The sequence below is a fragment of the Euwallacea fornicatus genome, chromosome 4 (genome assembly GCF_040115645.1).
Source record: "Euwallacea fornicatus isolate EFF26 chromosome 4, ASM4011564v1, whole genome shotgun sequence".
Taxonomy (NCBI): Eukaryota; Metazoa; Arthropoda; class Insecta; order Coleoptera; family Curculionidae; genus Euwallacea; species Euwallacea fornicatus.
In genome coordinates, this window is record NC_089544.1 from 4,251,916 (window position 1) to 4,272,717 (window position 20,802).

At 35.4% G+C, this 20,802-nt stretch overlaps 2 protein-coding genes across 6 annotated transcripts in view; one reads left to right on the forward strand and one right to left on the reverse strand.

The window, feature by feature from the left end:
* Positions 1-20,802, reverse strand: part of for (cGMP-dependent protein kinase for) — a 132,049-nt gene that overhangs the window by 56,503 nt on the left and 54,744 nt on the right. For 3 of the 5 annotated variants that reach the window (XM_066281809.1, XM_066281811.1, XM_066281810.1), the window contains exon 4: positions 458-624. In XM_066281809.1, the coding sequence (XP_066137906.1) occupies positions 458-624 (167 nt within the window). Of the gene's footprint in view, positions 1-457; positions 625-3,805; positions 4,330-20,802 lie in introns of all 5 variants that reach the window. The other 2 variants (XM_066281812.1, XM_066281813.1) reach the window with 1 other exon arrangement.
* Drgx (Dorsal root ganglia homeobox) overlaps positions 1-20,802 on the forward strand; it is a 190,060-nt gene that overhangs the window by 46,193 nt on the left and 123,065 nt on the right. The gene's annotated exons all lie outside the window — the stretch shown is intronic.

Below are 20,802 nucleotides of genomic sequence, written 5' to 3' on the forward strand. Positions count from 1 at the left end.
ATATTAGTTTTCAAAAAACCTTTTATTTGAGGTGTAACTTGACCCATCTTTGGATTTTAAAAATCAACGATTTTTGCACTCCTGGTGGTGCAAGCAACATTTAAACTAATCAATAAACGTTAGAAAATAGTATTTTTGGTCCTGTTTAAAGTTGATTTAAAATTTGTTAAAATTGTTAAAAGCTGAACAGGTCAATTTAGAGTCGCGAGGTATAGCGTGCATTGCTTTAACGCAATTCTCTAAACCTAAGCTTTTATTTTCTATAGTTAATTATAGATTTTCATAATTAACTTGGTAAATATGCAGATACGTTAAGGGAAAATTAAATAAATTAACAAAAGGAGAGTCCGTTTGAAAAAACTCTTGAAGCATAACCTGGAGCGAATTTTAGAAGCAACCGTCGCCAATTACTCTTCATGGGCTGTTAGAAATCTCAAAATAGAAAATTTGAACTTACCTTCTAACACGTAAACGGTACTTCCAACATCCCCCTCTCGAATTATGAGGCTTCCGGCTGGGTATTCTTCAGGGTACATGCAATCTACGATTTCCTTAATTTGCGTCAGCTCCAAGTTTTTCATGAAGTCATTGTCCAATATCGCTGCTTTGATTAATTCCCGCGAGCTGAAAAAAAAAAGAAAATTTTAATTACAAATGTGGCGAAATGATTAAGTTTGATAAAATGTCACCACAAAATCACTTTTTTTTCAACAAAACATTTACAAAAATTGACCTTTCTTTCCTCATTTGAGGAAGAAAAGGCACTTTGCTTCTTAGGTACGGAAGAACTTTTACTCTCCATGGGGTAAAAGGGTTTTCCTTCCTATGCGTCATAAATACGCAGCAGTTATTTGCACGAGAAGGGAGGGAAAATGCTACTTTTATTCCTGCTGACGTTTCACGTTGTTGGGTGCGTTCGATTTGCTCAAGTCACACCAGCTTCTTTTCAGCGGCACTAAAAGTGGCACTAACGACATAATCTGTTTCTATGTAAATGAAGAACTTAATAGGATACCTGAGCAACAAAAAAAAAAAAACTAAATTAATTAAAAATGCCCAATAGCTTTTGCGCGGCGAATGATAATTACAAAGAGCAAATTCATCCGTTTTTATCTTAGCCATCATTTAGCAGGTTTATTAACTTATCCCGCAAATATAAAATTCATATTGCGAAAGGTGTAAATCTGCAGACTCGTTTTAAACGATCGAAGAAACGCCTTTCTTGATATGATAAATTACAAGATGGAGATAAATATGTGGAACAACTTAATTAACGTTGGAGCAAACTTTATGATAACGATAATACACATTCTGTATAAACAATAAACTTTTAATTAACGGCGACATGTTTGCATTTCGAGTACATGAGAAGAAACATGACAAATGAGAGACTAAAATGGTTGAACTAGTGGTGGCTCAAACAAGACTGAGATCCACATTAGAGCGCGTTTGTTCTTATATGAAGCTGGGTCTTGCCGCAATACTTTTGCTAATTTTGCTATTGTACTGTGAGCTCACAAAAGTTATAATTAATTCATATATTATTTTTTCGAAGAAATCCTACTTTTTAGTTATGCCCCTCATTTATAAAATTCATTTAGAGTTATACGGGGTGATCCAAAACTAGTTATGGCAATTTGTGTAAAGTGTCGTTAAGAAGAAGGTAATCGGAAATAACTGTACTCCGAGGACTAATGTCACGACTGTCGTTAAATTATACTGTTTTTCTAGGTAACTTCCTGGAGGAAACATTTATACTAGAAAGTAATTTAATACGAATTCCATTAACACCAACGATTATCATTATACTCATATGTTCATAAACGTTTCACTGCATATTGGAGCGGTTAGAAAGGATATAAGGTGCGGTATCTCTTCTTAAAGAAATAAGTTGTCAATTTTGGTCACGTTTGTTCAGTGAGCTTTTAAGGACATTAATAATGAGGTGAGAACACACCAATTCTTTTTAAGAGATGCTTAATGTCAAACCTCGCTTAAATTCAACCGAACAAGTGCTGACGAAACGGTCATTAAAAAGCCACCCTGTATTTCTATAGAAAAGCTTTAAAAAAAATATATGTACAAATAAAGTTTTTTTATTATTTTCGTGTTCCCTCGCGTAACGCCAGATAAAGTTGTAAAAATGGTTCTGCTTAGAGACGTGCTAGGTGTCGGACTCTGTACAGCCTGGGTCTCCCCAGGCGTGTGTTACCTTTATCCTTATAGATACAATAAGTAATTTTTTTGGGCGAATGTCTTTTTATAGTCTTTAAAAATTACATAGTGGATATTCAAAAAAATATTCGCCTTTGATGATATTTCACAAATTAAGTGAATTTTTGCAAATATATTTTGCTTCTTTACCTCGTGTAATAAATATTGTTCCATAGTTTGATACCGACTTTTGTCTTCTTCAATTTATGCCATTACCATGTCTTAATTTAACTCGTTTTTGGTGGAACACTAATTAAGCAATCTAATAAAAGTGAAAATAAAAATAAAAACGAATAAACAAAATAGCAAACTCTCATGCGTACTTAATTAACCATTTTAAAGAAAATTAGAACATTTGAAATCCCATGGTTAACACTTTATGCACATAACAATTAAATTTTGCGACCAATTCATCATTAACATTTCGGAATAGAATATTTTTGAGAATGGAAAGGCATCCTTAGCAAATTCAATCTATTCGGTTTTTAACATTGCAGGATTGTGTTTCATGCACGTAATTAGAAAGAAAACCCCCACAAAAAATAATCCAACGGATTGAGGTCTGGAAACCTTGCGGGCCATATTGTGGGCCCAGCATTACCCACCTACTGATTCTGAAATCTCGCAGACAAATAATCGCACACAACACGGTCTTGGTGGAACCAAATATTTCTTCCTTCTTTTAGTGGAATTTTTTCCAAGTAATTTGGTACCGCATTTTTTAGGAAGTTTAAGTTAAGGTTCCTATGTTTGAATTGCCTTTCAAGCCGTGAGGCCCAATAAGTCTGCCCCCAAGTATTCCTGGCTAAATATTCACTTTGAATATACAGTAATTTGAAAATATTTTCTTTACTTTACAGACCGATCGCGGTTTATTTTGCTGTTCTCCATAAATCATTTCCACATCAGTTTTCTTAAAATTACTAACCCGAGTCATAGCGAGCAATAAAAAAAAAATAACGATTCACTAAATGTGCTGTTAAACTATCAAAGATATTACACATTGAACAAAAAGAACCGTAACCATGGGAACATAAGTCATATAGTTACTTGGTAGGCGTTGTCTGCCTACCAAGTCCTTATCATGTCATACCACGGCATATTAGTGTCATATTTTTAATGATGATAAGAAGAAAAAAATTTCTGTTGTTGCAGGTATTATTTTTTCTCATGTTTATAATTTTCTACTATTATTTTTAGTTTTTTGAATTGATATTTATTACACGGGGTAAGGCAAAGAATATTTACAAAAATCCTCTTTATTTGTGAAATATCATCAAGTGCAAATACTTTTTTGCACGTCCCCTGTGCCATATTTGAACAGTTTAAACCGACGTTCAATTGGACATCTCATTTAAAGCTGTGTCTTAAGGAATCAACAAAATACGAACCTGACTAGTTGTAGGTGGCGGACACTGTATAGACTGAGATACGTCTCAAGTGAGTGATGAAACATAATCATTAAAAATTAATTTTAAAAAATGTTTTAAAACAGAATCTCTACACTGAAGGGCCATGAAGCACTTACCGAAAGTGCTTCACTTAATTAAGTGCAGAGACAAATCAGATAAGTAAACGTGCTAATACTTACCTAGCGGTTTTCGGAATTTTTTTGATCTGCAAATCACTCTTGCTCAGATTAACTGGTTCAGCACTGATCCCCTCCCTTTTCATGCGTGAAGGTTCTTGAGTTTGTGTTTCCCCTATATCCTTACAACCGCCATTTTTCACTGTGGAATCTCCGTTTAACCTCCAAATGTCCTCTCCAAGGGATAGTTGTCTTGTGATAATTTTCTGAGTGATGGGCCTCATAACTTGTCTGAACTTGTCGATTTCATTTTGCAGGTACTTGATCAAAAGCTCCTTGTCTTCGAGTTTCTTTTCTAGCTGGACAATTATATCGTCCTTTTTGGATATTTCCTTATTTTTCTCTTCGAGAACCTGTTTATAGTTGGCCAAGACCTCCAGATCGTGCGGGGACATTTTCTTGGATCGATGAATAAGCTTACTCACGAAACTGTAGCAGCTCATTTTATAGGGTCTTTTTAACACAGCATGTTGCAACAACCGAAATAATACAACCACTTAACTTCACTATTTTAAGGTCCCAGATATCTGTCGGAATAAGTACATAGAGGATAATTAAGAGTAGGCATCGTTATATTAACTTAAATACTGTAGTTAACCAGATTTCTCCTAGCCATTATTTGTTGTTCTACTGGTGTGACGTGTTTTTAATACTGAAAGATTTGAATTGTGTTATCATACATTTAAAATAAGATTGGCAATCCCTGATAAAGATTATTTTATTCGCAAGCCTGCGAAGTGTTTTGTGTCTATGTTAATTGTCTAATTAATATCTCAATGTATTACGAAGTCTTTAGTTACATATACCAACGCTCACGGAGCTTATGCTAATTAAAAGCACATGCAATGCTCGGCGAAATTGGATTAAGACACAATGCGAGGTAAAATTAGAAAAATTTCAATCATTTTTTTTTTAGCAGATTGTCAAACTTTCTAATTATGCACAATAGCACAATTAATTTAAAAACTGATAATGATGTAATAGGAACGTAGTAATACACTTACTGTATGTCAAACACGCCCTGCATGCAGGCGAGCTTTAACGAAAATGAATTGCGTAATCTGTGATATTATCTAAGATCGATTCAATCTTTACTTGAACTTGCACCATAAAATTGGGATACGCTGACACATTTAAGTGATTCCAACGAATGAAATGGCTAATAGAATGTTGACGCCAGTGATGATGTTTAAACGCAATTTTGCTTGTCACATGGGTAGGCATTGCAATAATTTATATATTAAAATAAAATGCGCACACATATTTTTCTACCATCGACAAAAGGTATATTTTGACCACAAAAAAGTGAAACTGCTCGCAAAGTTCCCCCTTCACGTTCATCATTTCATCTGGTAGTTTTTATGGTCCATCTGAATGCTCTATCTAGGAGCGGTATAATTGTCAAGGGAAAGATCACCCGAAAACGTAGAATATTCCGACCAGTTTTGACTTTGTAGCCGCTGATTTTGCAGGCTTCCTGGCTTGACCAAACCAACCCCTTTGCAGTTTTTTGTTTCCAACAATCGACACGGTGGTCCATAATGGTTCACGAACCACCTTCAGGTTCTTAGCAGTAATAGCGATTATTTGCAATGCGGGGTGTTCGGTTTTTTGTAGCAGAATTTTAACCACGTATTCTACGCATAGAAATAATATTAGTTTGCTATATTAGCTCTATTCGAGGAATTTTTTGTTAAGGAAATACGGAGCGTGGAAGTTTTATGTATCTTTTCAATTTATATTTTATAGCTCCCAGAGTTTCCGAGATGTTTAGCATAAATTCTGAGTGCAAGTTAATAGCATAATTAGACGCACGTACTTCACATTATTCCCTGGTGGTGAGGAACTGGTTAAATGCACGCTACGCGCAGATGTTAACAGGTCGCGGAGGACCAATTGCTTGGCCTCCACGATCGCCCGATCTAACACTTATAGATTTCTATCCTTTGAAGTTTATGAAGTAAAATCTGCACTCTACTTCCGTAAACTTCCAAATGGTGAGAAAAAAAACTTGAAAACCCTGTGCTGCCCCAACAAAGCATTTCGCAAATGGAGTTGATGTAGGGAACTAATATTATTTTTATGTGTAGAATACATGATTAAAATCTTGCTAGAAGAAACCCAGACAACTTGTTTCACAAAATAGACATTAGAAATAAAAGAATTACTGCGAATGAAAGGGAAATATTGCAAAACAACCTGTTTTTTGTAGGTAATAAGCAACACATATTCTACATCAGCAGAACGTGAGAGGAAACACAAAGAAAACTTAAAAACTGACGCTTTTGAAGACTAATCATGACTTTTCCGTGATTGAAACAAAACGATATTTGACCTCTGAACCTTTCCGGCAATTATCTCGCTCGTGTATGCCATAATAAACATTTTTACATTCTTACTCAAAAATTGAATAATTGGCTTCTTTCCATGCACTTGAATAAGCCTGTTGAAATGTTGTTACATTCATAACAACGCATTAATGGACCCTCATATCTCAAATTTCATTGCCTTTAATTACTACACGTGCATGCATGTTAATTGAATGGCGCGCAATGCATTACATGTAAAGCAGTATAAAACTGGATCTGTTAGCTGACGAAATATTTAGAAAAAAATCACTAATAATTGTTCAGATTCTTAAGTTTCTTTAGACTTTATTTCTCAGATAAACTTGAAAGGTCTCTGATTTAGTTGCTCAAAGGGGCTAACGCCCCTAGCGAAATTTATGGAAAGTCGCTGTTGAAATTTCCATTAATTAAATCAGTCTAAATCAGGCATTATACGTTCTAACAATCTCCTGTAGGAGAGAGTTAGAGAGATGTCTGTATAAATTTCTCAGTGAAATTGTAGATTTTATCAGATAAAAGTAATAAAACGCGGATAAAATAATAGTCTTCATTAGTACACAAAGTCCATATGTACAATCAAAAAATTGTAAAATCGTATAAATTAATAAATAAAAAAATATATATATAATTTAAGTTGAAGTATTGGAGTCAATATTTTGGAGGTGTATTGATAATAACAATTCGCCAAAATGATTTCATTCATTTGTGGCTAATTTTTCAGATAATCAAGCCCTTGATGTGAGGATCCGTACATTGAAAAAACAATCAGTACTCGACTGAAGTGACGTTTTATGTGTAGATATCAGTGTATTCCAATATGTTACACAAAAGTGTACACAAGATGCATGAAGAAAAAATGAGAGGGTACAATTGTATCATATTAAAATTTCGATCAGCAAATTTTGTTACGATCAGATTTCTGAGCAAATTTTATCGCGATAAAATTTCTGTCATTGTCTACGAGTCAAAAATTCTATAAAGAACTCACAAGTGCGTATGATTTGGTTCAAGAAATTTTCCTCCGGTTAAAGTTCGTGTCTAAAAATTGTAGATAAATTTTAGAATAATATGCATTTATGCAATCTGGATCAGATAAAGGCACTCATGCACCACTTGCTTCTGCTTTTCTCATTCCAAGTTGCATCCTTGCATGTTACCCCAAAATTTATCGGCAATTTTCAATGTACTTGTTATATTACATTATATTACATGTGATTAAATATAATCTCATTAGGGAATTAAAATAATTACTTAAGGCACCTCCGAACGAGTAATATTACCCATCGACTTTCTAGTAATCAGTTTTGTTGTAGGAAAGATGGGTACCTGGTTTAAAAATATGCTCAATGAAATCTTCAATCAAAAGTCATTCTAGCTTGTTATATAGGGTCTTCTGAAAATAGTATAGGATGACTAGAAGTTTAGGTCTATTTATGAAGCCACGGTATGTTTTATGGAACCCTAACAGGATTTTTGACGAATTTTGAATGTTAGCAATAACCGATTGTTCCTCACTGGATCAGTATTAGATAAAAACGTTAATATATCCGAGCGATATTTTTCACACAAATCAATCGAGTTCTATTAATATTGTCAAAATCTAAAAGACAAATTACATTCATGCCATACGAATTATAACAAAAATTCAAAAGTGTTCCACATTCTCAGGGATCATGAATAATTTAATTAATATAAATCACATTCTAAGGTTTAATGTTTTATTACTTACAATACCTCTAATTCACACAAGTTGTGACACGAGCCTCGACAAGTTATCGTCCTTATACTAAAGCATGAATAATATGTTAATTGGATTCATTATATGTGATTTAGATGGCTTTGATACGGTTGCGTGATACATAAATAAGAAAGAAATATTTATGCCTGTTAATTGGGCTTTAATTAGATGCAGTTGTGCTCAAATAATTCCATTTCGGTTGTACAGGATGTCCCAGCCGTAAATGGCAACATTTTAAACGGTGATTTAGTTTTGAGCAAAAGAGGTGATAAATACGTAAACGCTTCGTTATCGAGACACAGGCGGTTAAAGAATAAATATTTTTTTATTTTTATATAAAACTCATGTAAATAGGAGGTACTTGTGCAAAATTTGTACTGGATGTTACTTTTGAAAGTTTACACCGTTAGACTATACAAAACCATGACGCAGCTCAATAAGAAAAAGATTTTTTGGGGCTTGGCCCCTTTTTACAACCCCGAAACTTTTTTTGTTTTACATTATTGACTATCACTGATTTAAATTTAAATTATCTCTTCGATTAGAATTTTCTCGTTCTTCGCGATTTTCTCGCATCTTTCATCGTTTTCCGATTAGACGCAAATATTTTTAACGATGCTTTAGAATAGAACTTGAAGATTTATTTTTTTTTTAAGCGATGTTTAAACACGTTTAACAACAAAGATACAGGGCGTGAAGCAGCTATACACTAGGACATCATAAGAACTATATATAAAAAAACAAAAGTGTTATATGTGATCTTTAACACCCTATATCTAGACAATGAAACGTTTGCGGGCCTATATGTTCCTATCAACGTTTTGCTCGAAATGGCATCCCTTGTGATCTGGGGTAATGTAATAAGTATAAAGAAAATTATTGTCGCTAATTTTTTAGATGTTTGCACATATGCAAGTTTACTTGAAACAGAGTACTAATGCACGCATTACGCGAGTTTACGTTACATGAGTGTAAAATTACCAAACACTACAGATTTATGTTCGTTGCACTAACCGAATTTGAGAAGAGAATTTGATGAGTCACATCTTCGAAGAATACGGCCGTAAGATTCAAATGTTTCAGTTTATTATAACATTGCAAGATCGCGAGGGAAATAATCGTGATAGTGGCACCAGGGCAAACTACCGCTGTAATTCGCCGTTTATTGGTTTAGCGTAACAATAAGAAACCAGTAATGCATTGTTGAGATATAAAACTTGACAGATAAAGAAAATTTTCAGTTTGACTTATGATATTTACAACTGGGATACCTTGTATGTCGGCTGCTCGTAGTATGGTTAAGTCGAGATCGGGTTTACTCGTCTGTTTTTTGAAACTTGTAATACACGATCGCAAATAGCTGTAAAGTGTATATGGTCAATTGCGTAAATAAGTAGAGGCGTATATTTTCCTGGTAATTAAATTTGGTGTTTAAGAAAATGGTTATGAGACTCTAAAAATAAGTTTAAATTGTATAAAATTCCAGCTATACTTAATGCGATCAGCATACAGTCATGGCGGTTTATTCGTAACTTTAACTCGTCAACGGTGGGTATACACAGAGCAGGTACTGATGTGCAAGGAAAAATAAACAATTTTCAAATAGATTTTGGATTGTACTTTTAAGATGTTGCATTCTGCGGAATAATGTAGTTCAAAATTTTTCACTTAATATCTACAAATTTCAGAACAAGCCAGATGATTCGGTCATTTCGGAACGAATTTTTAAAAATTCTATACTGAAAAGGCGAGCGACTTTAGTTTGCAACTAAATTCTTAGCTTAGTTCAGGTTAGCAAAATAAGTTAACAAAATATGACAACATTATTCTCGGCTTTGACGTTAATCTATTTTATAAGATTAAATGTAAATCTAACGCTCTCATTAGATGTTATAGGAACACACCTTGACACTCGCAGTAATATCAACGTATAATATTCATGTTCAAATTATCATATATTTTAGCAGAGTTTCAGCTACCGTTAATGTATGGAATCGATTAACACTACAGAGAGCGCTACCGTTGACATCTTTATGATGCCGAAATGTAGTAATAATTGCCCGTGAGTAGAAATGGAAATTTCACATGTAATTGGCCGGCGGTTTTTAAATTTATCAAGGTGCGGCTTTTTCTTCGGCTTTGGTTGGGGCCGCCCTGTGGGTGCGGTTGCTCATGAAAGGCGACACAAAACTACATACAACTTCATTACCCATTATCATTAGCTTCAATCTTTAATTCGTAAAATATTAGTAGGAGTAACGCGAATTCTTACTTTAACGATTTTTTTCTTTTTCTTCTGACCGTAAGAGAAAGGAAGAACTAGATGAACAAACGTAGGAAATGGTATTCATATTTAGTAGAACATTACACATCAGGGTTTTAAAACGCTTAAGGAAGTACCGCTCTAAGCAGAAGTGGCATGTGACGAGGAGGAAGTTGGTACCCCCATAATCCAGTTTGTCTGGTTAATCTAGATTAACGCAGAAATTAATGAATGTGAATAACGGAAAGTCAAAACTTGTTGATTTTATGTATCTCGTAGTATTCAAGCATATACCGCAAACGTGCAAAATTGTTGGAATAATACCCCCTTCCCGGACGACACTGTGCGAACATGCTAGATTCGTCGACAAATCAGGCGATGGGGGCGTCCGGGATTCGTACAGAAATATCGACTAACGTGGTTGCTATGTCCATATGCGATAGATCCAGCCTATAGCATATGGACGCGTGTGGACATGTCCATTCTATTTGTCAGTTCTCAACGAAACAGCGTTCGCCAACAATTACCTTCAAAGCATCTAAAACTCCATTAATTACCACCACAACGGAGTCATGTTATTGACAAATAAATAAATAAATAATACTTTATTAAACACTAATGCCACAGTAGCAAATGCGAAATAACGAATCCGAATGCCGACAAAAACAATCAGTTTTAATTAAACGATTCTCATGTTACGAGAATGGAAATTTTCTAATGAATTTGTTATTAGTTTCGTTGAAGGATTACAAGACTTAAACGCACCGTACAATAAATCAATGTATATGTTATTTTCGCCGCATAAATCAAGATTACTCTCGATACATGTGATTTAAATTTGATTAGTTTGGAAGTGTTTTTGATTAGTTTCACGGCCTTAAAACAGGAAAGATAAGTCTATACACGGCGTTTTGAAAGCTAAATTTTCCCAATTCGTAGAAACCTTGAAAATGAGTAATTTAAATAAATGTGACCAACAGTGTCCCCCAGGAACGGGAGGGAAGTTTTTTTTTGGAACTCGCATTTAACCCACGCAAATATTAAATATTTTCATATCTTCCATTGATTAATGGCGATAACAGCTCGAGATACATGTTCGCGAAAAAAATTGCCAGGATCTATTTAAAAATAGAAGCTCCGTTCCCTTGGAGGAAAATAATTACAGTTATTTGTTCGTCGGCGTAATTTAGGAGTAAAAACAAATATCGGGAATTTTTAAATGGTGGTACTGAAATTCATCCCAAAGGAAACTCACACTCCGTTCTTCTACAGTTTGTTATGATCAGAATAATCACTTTTTGCAATATTATTCTGTTGGGAAAAAACCCAACATAAATCAGCGGTATCGCTGGGCTCCAATTAGGCCCTAAAGACGTTGGAACAATCCCAATATACATCTGCTGCATTGCACCCCGCGATGCAGCACTTACCCTCACGTACTTAAACCCGGCTACCGTGATGGCACTGGTTCCTTAATTTATCGCTGTCCCGGTTTATGGGGGGCACCAGATAAATCTGTCGAGAGAACCAGAGAGCCACATTTGGGCTTTGACCGTGGAGATTCTTGGGAAAAAACTTTCCACAGAACTAGGGGGCGGTGTCGGTTGGGATTGGTCAAGATCTTATCGTTGTGATCTCCCTCCAGCCCCACCATCCCTGGGATGCAAAAAATCTAGCACTCCCAAAAAAAGATTCTCTCCAAGACAGTACTCGCGAACGCTCTTCCTCCCGTTTTTCGGACACTCTCGATCCCTGAACGCGGAACTCTATCAAAAATTTCTCTCACATACCTTAACTCTAAAACAGTGCTCGCGAACTCTCTCTCTCTCCCGTTTCTCGGACACTTCTCGATCCCTGAACGCGGAACACTATCAAACCTCTCTCACAACATTAGCTCAATCTCTGCTCTGTAACTCTTTTACAACTCACCCTTCAAACTTCATACGTATCTTTCTCAGATCTCGGGCAACCCAGTACCGACTCTGTAAAATTGAAGTGTATATAAAGTTGTAAATCCGTAGTGTAAATTAGAGTGATATCTGTAGTGTAAAGTAAATTACTTAATTCGTGCTACCGAGTTTGTCTTTCCCGAACCCTTGAACCCCGTTTACATCAATTGACGCATCAGCGTCTGGTCCTTCGAATCACAATAACTCACACCAGCAAAATAGGAGATACTTCTTCGGGTGCCTTGTGAGGCAATCGATTCTGTTAGGCAGTGACTAAAAGCTCCTGGCCTAAACACATTCTGCCATATCATTGATTTCATGTGTCGAATGACGGACTTGCCAAGTCGATGTTCTCTTTCAAGGTCCAGGGTCATACGTTATTAGGGGTTATTTATGTACATAGCCAAACTTGAAGGGGTGATTCTTTGAGCGATTTTAAGGCGATAAGTTTATATAAACATAGTTTCAGTTTCAACAAGATACAGGGGGCCAAACTTTTTTTGTATCGTTACGTATAAAAAAAAACTCCTAAACAACAGGAAAACGCAATTTAATATGACGCTGAAACTTGGTGACAGTTTCTGTTGTACTACAAAGGAATCTTTCGAGCTATAATAAAATTGTTTCTTTCCTGTTGCTAGTGACGTGCACAGGGGTATTGCAAGAAATAAAAAAAAATGAAACAAGAAAATCGCTTTATTAAAACTACATTTAAACAAATGACACATAATTCTTTTCATCGAAAAAACATTTAACAATAAGTAACATGAAATTTACAACAGTTGCCGAACACGTTGAAATATTGCTGACCCATATCTTATCTGATAATATGAATCGCGAATTCGTTGGATTAATTTTTTCTCGTTGTTGACCGGAGTGTTACAAACGAAGAACTTTACATGCCCCCGAAGGAGAAAAATCTGATGGATTTAAATCCGGAGACCTCGGGAGCCATGACTGTGTTTAACTTAAAAAAAAAATAAAAGGAAGTCTTAAAAAAGTTAGTGGCGTGTAAATAGCAATAATAAACATAAATAACACTGTCACATTTCAACAAAACTGGCTAAAGGACTATTAAGATTTTTACAAAAAAATAATTTTTTTAAGATATCTTTGACACTCTGTATCTCAAAAGAAAAACCGAAACATTACCGTGCCTTTGTTTATAAAAACTATTCGTCTCAGAATCTCTCTCAAAGAATCACTCCATGAAGTTTGGTCTCGTACTTAAATAACACCCTGTATAATAAGTGCAACAAAAATTGTGGTCCATTTTTGGGATGTTTGCAAAACCATAAGTTCCGCGCAGCGCACGTGTGCCTTTCTAATTTAAGTTGCACGAGTGTGATGCTGTGAAAAATTATGCATACGTTTCCATTGCAGAATTTTGTGAATCACATCCTTGAATAGCACAGCCGCAAAAATTTGGAACATTTGAGTGGCTACAAAATTCCTAGTACGACCAGGGAAATTACCCCGATGATTGCACTACTGCAAATTACCGCGGTAATTATGCTAGTGCAAATTACCACTGTAATTCGCCAGTGAGTGATTCAGCGTAACAATGAGTAAAGGACGATGCATTGTTAAAATTGAAACTGATTGTCAACTCTCAGACAAATTATCTCAAACACTTGCTTTGCACAATGATTTGCTAATGTATGGTAGTGTTTAATGCGTTGTGAAAATCTTTGACTAGTTTTAAAATTATAGTATACTTTTAAAATAGTATAGTTTAAAATGGCGGTATGTGCGGATGAGTTGCGTTTGATTGTGCAACGTCTTTCAGCTGTAGGGTAAACCGACATTGATCAATTGTAACTTAGCAACGTATGGTGCATCAGTCGTTTGACAATGTATGATCTTCTTACGGATAGTGCAATTGTATAACTTAATATTGTGCAACGGCAGGATGATTCGATATAAATGCAAAGTTCCGACATAAACTGGTAATCTGGATTTGTTGGCTGATGATAGAGGTTCATGTCCCATTAACACATTTTTCATTTGTCTGAACTAATGCACCTCTCATTTCCCGTACTATTTATAAATCACTTCAATCGTTTTTTGCGGTTATTCCCTAGAAACTCCAATATGAGGAGTATTTATATCACAGGGACGTGACATTACTCGAAAACACCTGACACAAGTTTATTTTTTCTTACTCGACGTGCTTCATTGGTTTAGATTTTATTCTCAGTTGAGGTTGGTCAATGGTCATAGATGTAATTATAGAGGAATATTTTAATAGCTTATTTTATAGATGAATATTTAAAATTTGGTGCGATTAGAAATTAGCCGTGTGCGACACTGGAATGTACTTCAGTCTATTTTTAAAGCCGAAGTTTTCGAACTACATTTTAGGTATTTAGCGGTGACTTTAACCAGTATGTAATTCCAGCTTAACTCCAATTTTTCAGTGTTTAAAGTCTTCCAATGGATTTAAAATCCAACGTGTAGGCTTATGGAAATGTGTATATTTCTGATTTGATAATATGGAAAAACTGTGAGCAAAACTGAGGAAGTACATGCATATACGGATAATATTTATGTGAAATCGCCAGGGATAATTGAAGAATCGTGTTGGTTAGCACTGTGCTTTTTCTGAGATTTGAAAATAATATATTGGGCTCCTAAAGGGATTTAATTCAAATTGATAATGATCACAAGTTTACACGGTTTAAACCTGGACAACCAACAGCTGTGTCTAAAGTAATTTTAGATCGTTAAATCTGAATTTTCAAATTTTTCTTTAAAATTGATTGTATTAGGTGTATACCTATGACTCCGCGTTTTTTTACGCATTTTCAACTGCTTGAAACTGTATAAATTTATTAACAATGTTTATTAAAAATAATTTCCATCGTTAATGACAACATTTTCCCAGAGATTAGGCAGTTTATGGATTCCATCGTAAAAAAAATTCGTCGGTTTTGAAGCGATCCATTCGTCAAGCCATTCTTGGACCTCTTGGCGATTCTGGAAGCGCTGCTCTGCCAAACCGCGAGCCATTGAACGGAAAAGGTGATAATCCGACGGGGCGATATCTGGCGAGTATGGCGGGTGCGGTAAGACTTCCCATTTGAAATCCTTCAAGGTGTTCTTAACTGGTTGAGCGACATGAGGCCTTGCGTTGTCATGAAGCAGTATGACTTCGTCGTGTCGATCTGCCCATTCTGGCCTCTTTACTGCGAGTTGATTACGCGACTGCACTAGTTGTTGGACGTAACGATCGGCAGTGACTGTTTCGCCAGGTTGGAGAAGCTCGTAATACAGTATGTTGCGCTGGTCCCACCAAATGCAGAGCAATACCTTCTTCCCGTGGATATTTGGCTTTGCGGTCGAAGTTGTTGGCTCACCCGGGCTCATCCATGATTTTTTCCTCTTTGGATTGTCGAAGTAAAGCCATTTTTCATCTTCGGTCACGATACGATGTAGAAAAGACTTTCTTTGAAAACGTTCAAGCAAGATCTCACACGTCGTTTTTCGTTGCTCCTTGTTCCTTTCCGTCAATTCATAAGGCATCCATTTTCCTTCCTTTTGAATTTTTCCCATAGCGTGAAGACGAACCGAAAGCGTTTTCTGCGTGACGTTAAGGGAAGATGCGAGCTGTTGTTGCGTTTGCGCGGCGTCTTCGTCCAACAAAGCCTGCAGTTCTTCGTCTTCAAATTTTTTCGATGGCTTACCATGCTCCTTGTCGTTGAGGTCGAAATCACCTGATTTGAAGCGCTGAAACCATTGTTGGCAAGTTCTTATAGATGCAGCATCATTGCCATAAGCCTCAACGGGCATTTGGTGAGCGGCAGTGGCGTTTTTCTTAAGATGGAAAAGGAAGAGCAAAGCTTCCCGCAAATGATGTTTATTCGGAACAAAATTGGACATTTTTAAATCTTAATTGAAAAGTTTTTAAAGGTCATATAGCAATTATCATATATAAATAGAAAGCTGGTAATACGGAGCAAAAAATGGAATAAAATTCTTTAAATAAAAAAATATTTTTTCAAAGAAAATAGAACTAGAAATAAAAACGCGGAGTCATAGGTATACACCTAATAGTTTTAGAGATTTTTAAGAATTTTTTAAATGTATTCGATAGAAAATTGTAAATTAAAAATATGAATCGCGTCGCTTGTACCGTTTCGGATTCGTATTACACGTAAAAGTCCAACAGCAGTCGTTCAGCATCCCAAAACTTTTGATATCGCCTTTCGATTTTTGCCACATCTCGACGGAATGACTCTTCTTCTCGCTCGTCGCTTGTGTTACCTAAGTTTTCAGGAAAAAATCCAGACGGGAATGCTGAAAATTTATTTTGAGAGACATTGAAACTCTAATTCTGTGGTAATTTCTCAATAAATCTTCGCCTAAGCCGGAGATTTGTTGTTTCCCAGAAAAATCTTAACAATTCTTTGAAATAATGCTCGTGCTGCCGCTCCATGGGTCGTTTCAAAATTTCGTAAACTCTTTGTCCGCTTTTAATATTCGAATATCAGGTCCAGCAGACATTCCTGCTTTAATTGTTACGTATGATCATTCAGGAAGCGACTAAATTAAATACTGAAAAGCCGATCCTACACTGTTAAGTGCTTTGACAAAGCGCTTGATCAGACCAAGTTCGACGAAGCAGATGAGCACATGAAGGTGCTGTTGGCCCTGCGATGTTGCAAACGGCAACATAACTCACGTATCAAACCAAAAACGAAGAGTTTCGAAGACAACAAATTAACTAATTTGTTAAGTAACTGTAAGTTGGGACAAATCACGATAAACAATTAGCATATTTAGATTCGGCACATTAAATAACGCCAAATGTCGTTTTTATCTGCTCGGGCCCAAAAGTTGACCGGAATTGGCAAATTTATGATAATTATTGATTTTTATTGTCTAAAGATTGGCTAGAAGGTTGTCGCTAATTGAATGAACACACTAGAGCAGTCACTGAAAGGTAGCACAAGTTTAAGGTAAAAAAAGGACCAATCATTATTTAGGAAAGCATTAAAAATTATTAGGTATCAAGGCGTAATTATAAGGAATTATCAAGCATCATCTCCCAACAATCTACAAGCACCTATACCCGAACTAACTGATACTCCCATAGCTTAAAAAACTGACCAGTCATGTGCGCCCATGTTCACAAATGGACTCATTTAAAAATTAATTATCAAAATTACCATAACAATACACCTCCCTCAGTAAAAGAATGCGTTTTAAAGCGAAGAAGCTCGCAGTCTCTATTGCCATGTATATGTGCTTAAAGATGAGAATACAACCGATTACTATCGTTTCAATTAACACTAAATTAACAACAATTGTTCGGCAAATCACTTAAATCAATGCTACGTCATTCGAACATTCAACTCTTATATCTATGGATGTTGTTTGTGGTGCATATGGGGCTGGTTAATTACTGACGATGCGTTCATTAATTGTTAAGTTTTTTTTTATTAACGCACTTTAGTAGAAATTGGAATAAAAATTAAAGTAGTCTGATGTTTCTGTTTTTTTTTCTTTTATTTAAGTTAAATATGAATATTTTAATGCGGGTTTGACATTCATTCGAAAATTGGAAAAATTCCGAATCTTCCGGATATATTCGAAAAAAAAATGATTTTATTCAATGCGATTAAAAAGACCTTTTTCAAACGGCATATTTGTGGGAAAACTTATGGCGTTTTCGGCCATCCAAACAGTGCGCACTAAGGCTCTGTCTATGGATGACGGTTTGCGCCAAAAATTTTTAGGTAGAGGTATCCAAATCACATATAATATGGAAAATTTTCAGTCGCAACACTAAGTAGTTTTTCACAACATCATCTAATTATTTGGATTTGCCAATTCGTAAATTGGCGAATGTTTCGTCGTTGGTAAACAATCACAATTTTGGTATTCAATTAACTTGGTACCTTAAGATAGCTTTTGACATTGTTCTTTACTTTTTTCCTTACAACCAAATTCAATGAGTTGGATAATGAGTAATGTGAAAACATACATGTGAATTACACTGTTGCCACTGATTTAATATACAATTGGCAACACTGAGCTAGTGAAACTAGATCTAGAAGGTGATCTATATTGCACATAAATGCACTAGATTTGAGGAAATTGTGTTAATTTTTTTAAGAAACACTATCGTTCAAAAGTATTTGGGCATCCTTATTTTGTTATATTGTTTGTATAACAAGATAGTGCAAATATCCCCTTTGAATACATTTAATTACTTCTCTTTAGCACAGTAGTTTTGCACAAAAATATAACAATTAATATTAGCCTGAGGAGGTTATTTTCGACGAAATCGTAAATTTGAATAAATTCTTTATGGGACAAGCAGGTGTAACAACAATTTAAAATGATTCGGAGGGAAAATATGGATTTGTTTTTGTTATTGTTATGCCAGGTAGTAATAATAACGTTGCGCTGTTGGCGATCTAGCATAATACATCGAAATTAACGTTTCGTAGTGATGAGGTCGTGCGTAAAGTAAAGCACTAAAAAATTTAAAAGAAATGTCTAAAGGAAGAGAACAGACATCAAAACACGTGCGCTTATAATGTCTTACCACAAGAGTGGCAAAAGCAGCCGATAAGTTGCGAGAGAATTGAATTTAGTTCATTCCATCGTCGACCACATTGTAAAAAAATACTAAAAAACTAGTGGTTTTTCTAACCAAGGGACGGAGAGAGCAACAACATCTGCAGATAATCGTAGAATGGCACTGATTAGTAAGAGATACAGATGTAAACCTGTTCCAGAAATTACTGCAGAAATAAATATACTCCTTGATATAGTAAAGAAAACACCTTGTAAAAATGATTTTATTTAAATAATTTTTGGTATGTTTTTGACGCAAAAATAAATATTTCATTAAAAAAAATTACAAATTTAATTGTTAAAAACCAATAAAAAATAATAATTTGTCGGTTCTCAGCCGTGTCTTATACATTTATGTACACGTCTAGGTATGGATCTAATGAGGTGATTGATGTCCTCTTGGGGGACCTCATTCCAAGCTAACTGAACAGCATGACATAGTGGAGCTAAGGTTTATGGGGGATGGGGTAAATTATGAAACCTTCTATCTACAATATCCCATACATGTTCGATCGGTGACAGGTCTAGAGGTCGAGGTGACCAAGGTGGCAAATTGAGTGCATTTTTTTTTAATCATGTCCATAGTCACTGTATTCAAATGTGGCTGTGCAACAAGAGTTTACAGATAACGCACGAGATGAGGTTTCAGAACTTCTTGGATGTATCGATGGGCACTCACACTGCCTCTTAATGAAAAGTAAAGGTGACCTGCTACCATATGCGATAGCACCCTAAACCATTGCCGAAACAGTCTGATGGACATGTCTCTGTATTGTAAACTGAGGATCCCATCATTCGCCTCGTTTTCTTCTTATTCTCGCCCGACCATCGTGCATGCCCAAACAGAATTTGGATCCGTCACTAAACATGATATTATACCATTCCAGATTTCAATGTATCCGTTTTGAGTTAATTAAAATTTGTACAAGCTCAACAAATAAAAGACATTGTCTTTTCCATGAAATTTGGTGTCGATTTTGATGAAACAATAGGGACTGAAACACTTTTGAGCGATACTGTACATCAAATTGACCATTGCCGCCAATCAGTACATGCCGGGTTTCCTCTTTAGGCAGGTCATTTAATGAGTAATTAAACAGCTACAATTAATTAATTAAGAAAATTACATAGCACGCGTAATTCTTTTGTATAGCGCTAAATCCAGCAGTGTCTTGGGTCTAGGTAAATTACCTGTTCGGCTAATGTAAAGGTCTGTATAGCTGAGGAATACGAATAGCTGAGATACCAAAAAGTATGGGAAACGTTTATGACACGTAGAAAAAGAGCAAAGAAAAAGTTCTTTTCGATTTAACACAAGATATGCACGAGATTTCCAACTCTTGGAAGGCTAGAGATTACTGGGATCTGAGGTAGGCATGATTTCAAAGGATAATTTAGAGACAGAAGGTCGAGATTAAACGAACACCACAATTTCACGTTTTAGAGGGTTTGCGGCCCTCAAATACTTAAACTAAGTGACTAATTAAATTTAATTCTAGTCTTTCCAAAGCCAATCGGGCGCTTGAAGTATATTTAAGCTTTGAACTCTACATAGTACAGTTCAACTCCCTTCATAGGTAAGTGTTAACAAAAGACACAGTAAATTCTAGAATTCCACGATAAAAGATTGAAAAATGAATGAAAAGGAAATTTTGAATTAATTAAAAACGAAAGATTGAAAATAAAAATTAGATCTACTAGAATTGCAGCTCTTGTCTGGCTCTTCAGGTGTGTCAACACTTTTAGCTAGTTAAATAAATAAATCATTGTCGAGAATTTTTTGAATACTCTTTAGAGGTTTCTTATTAAGCCATTTAAATTATGGTGAATCAGGGAAGAACTGCAAGATTGGGCAATTAGCACCATTGATGCCATGATATGACGAAGTCCTACTGTGAAAACTGACGAATACAACTAGATTTTAGGTTGTATTTAAATTCTCTAATATGAACTTAGGTAAATGATAATCCGTAGGAGTTTTGCACCCCCCTAAAGAAATCGATTCAAATGCCATGGAAAATATCAACGATAACCAATTAGGATGGTTGGTGCTGTGCTATTTCCAGGGGTATAGACGACACTATTTGTGTGCACCAAAATAAAATCCAAATTGA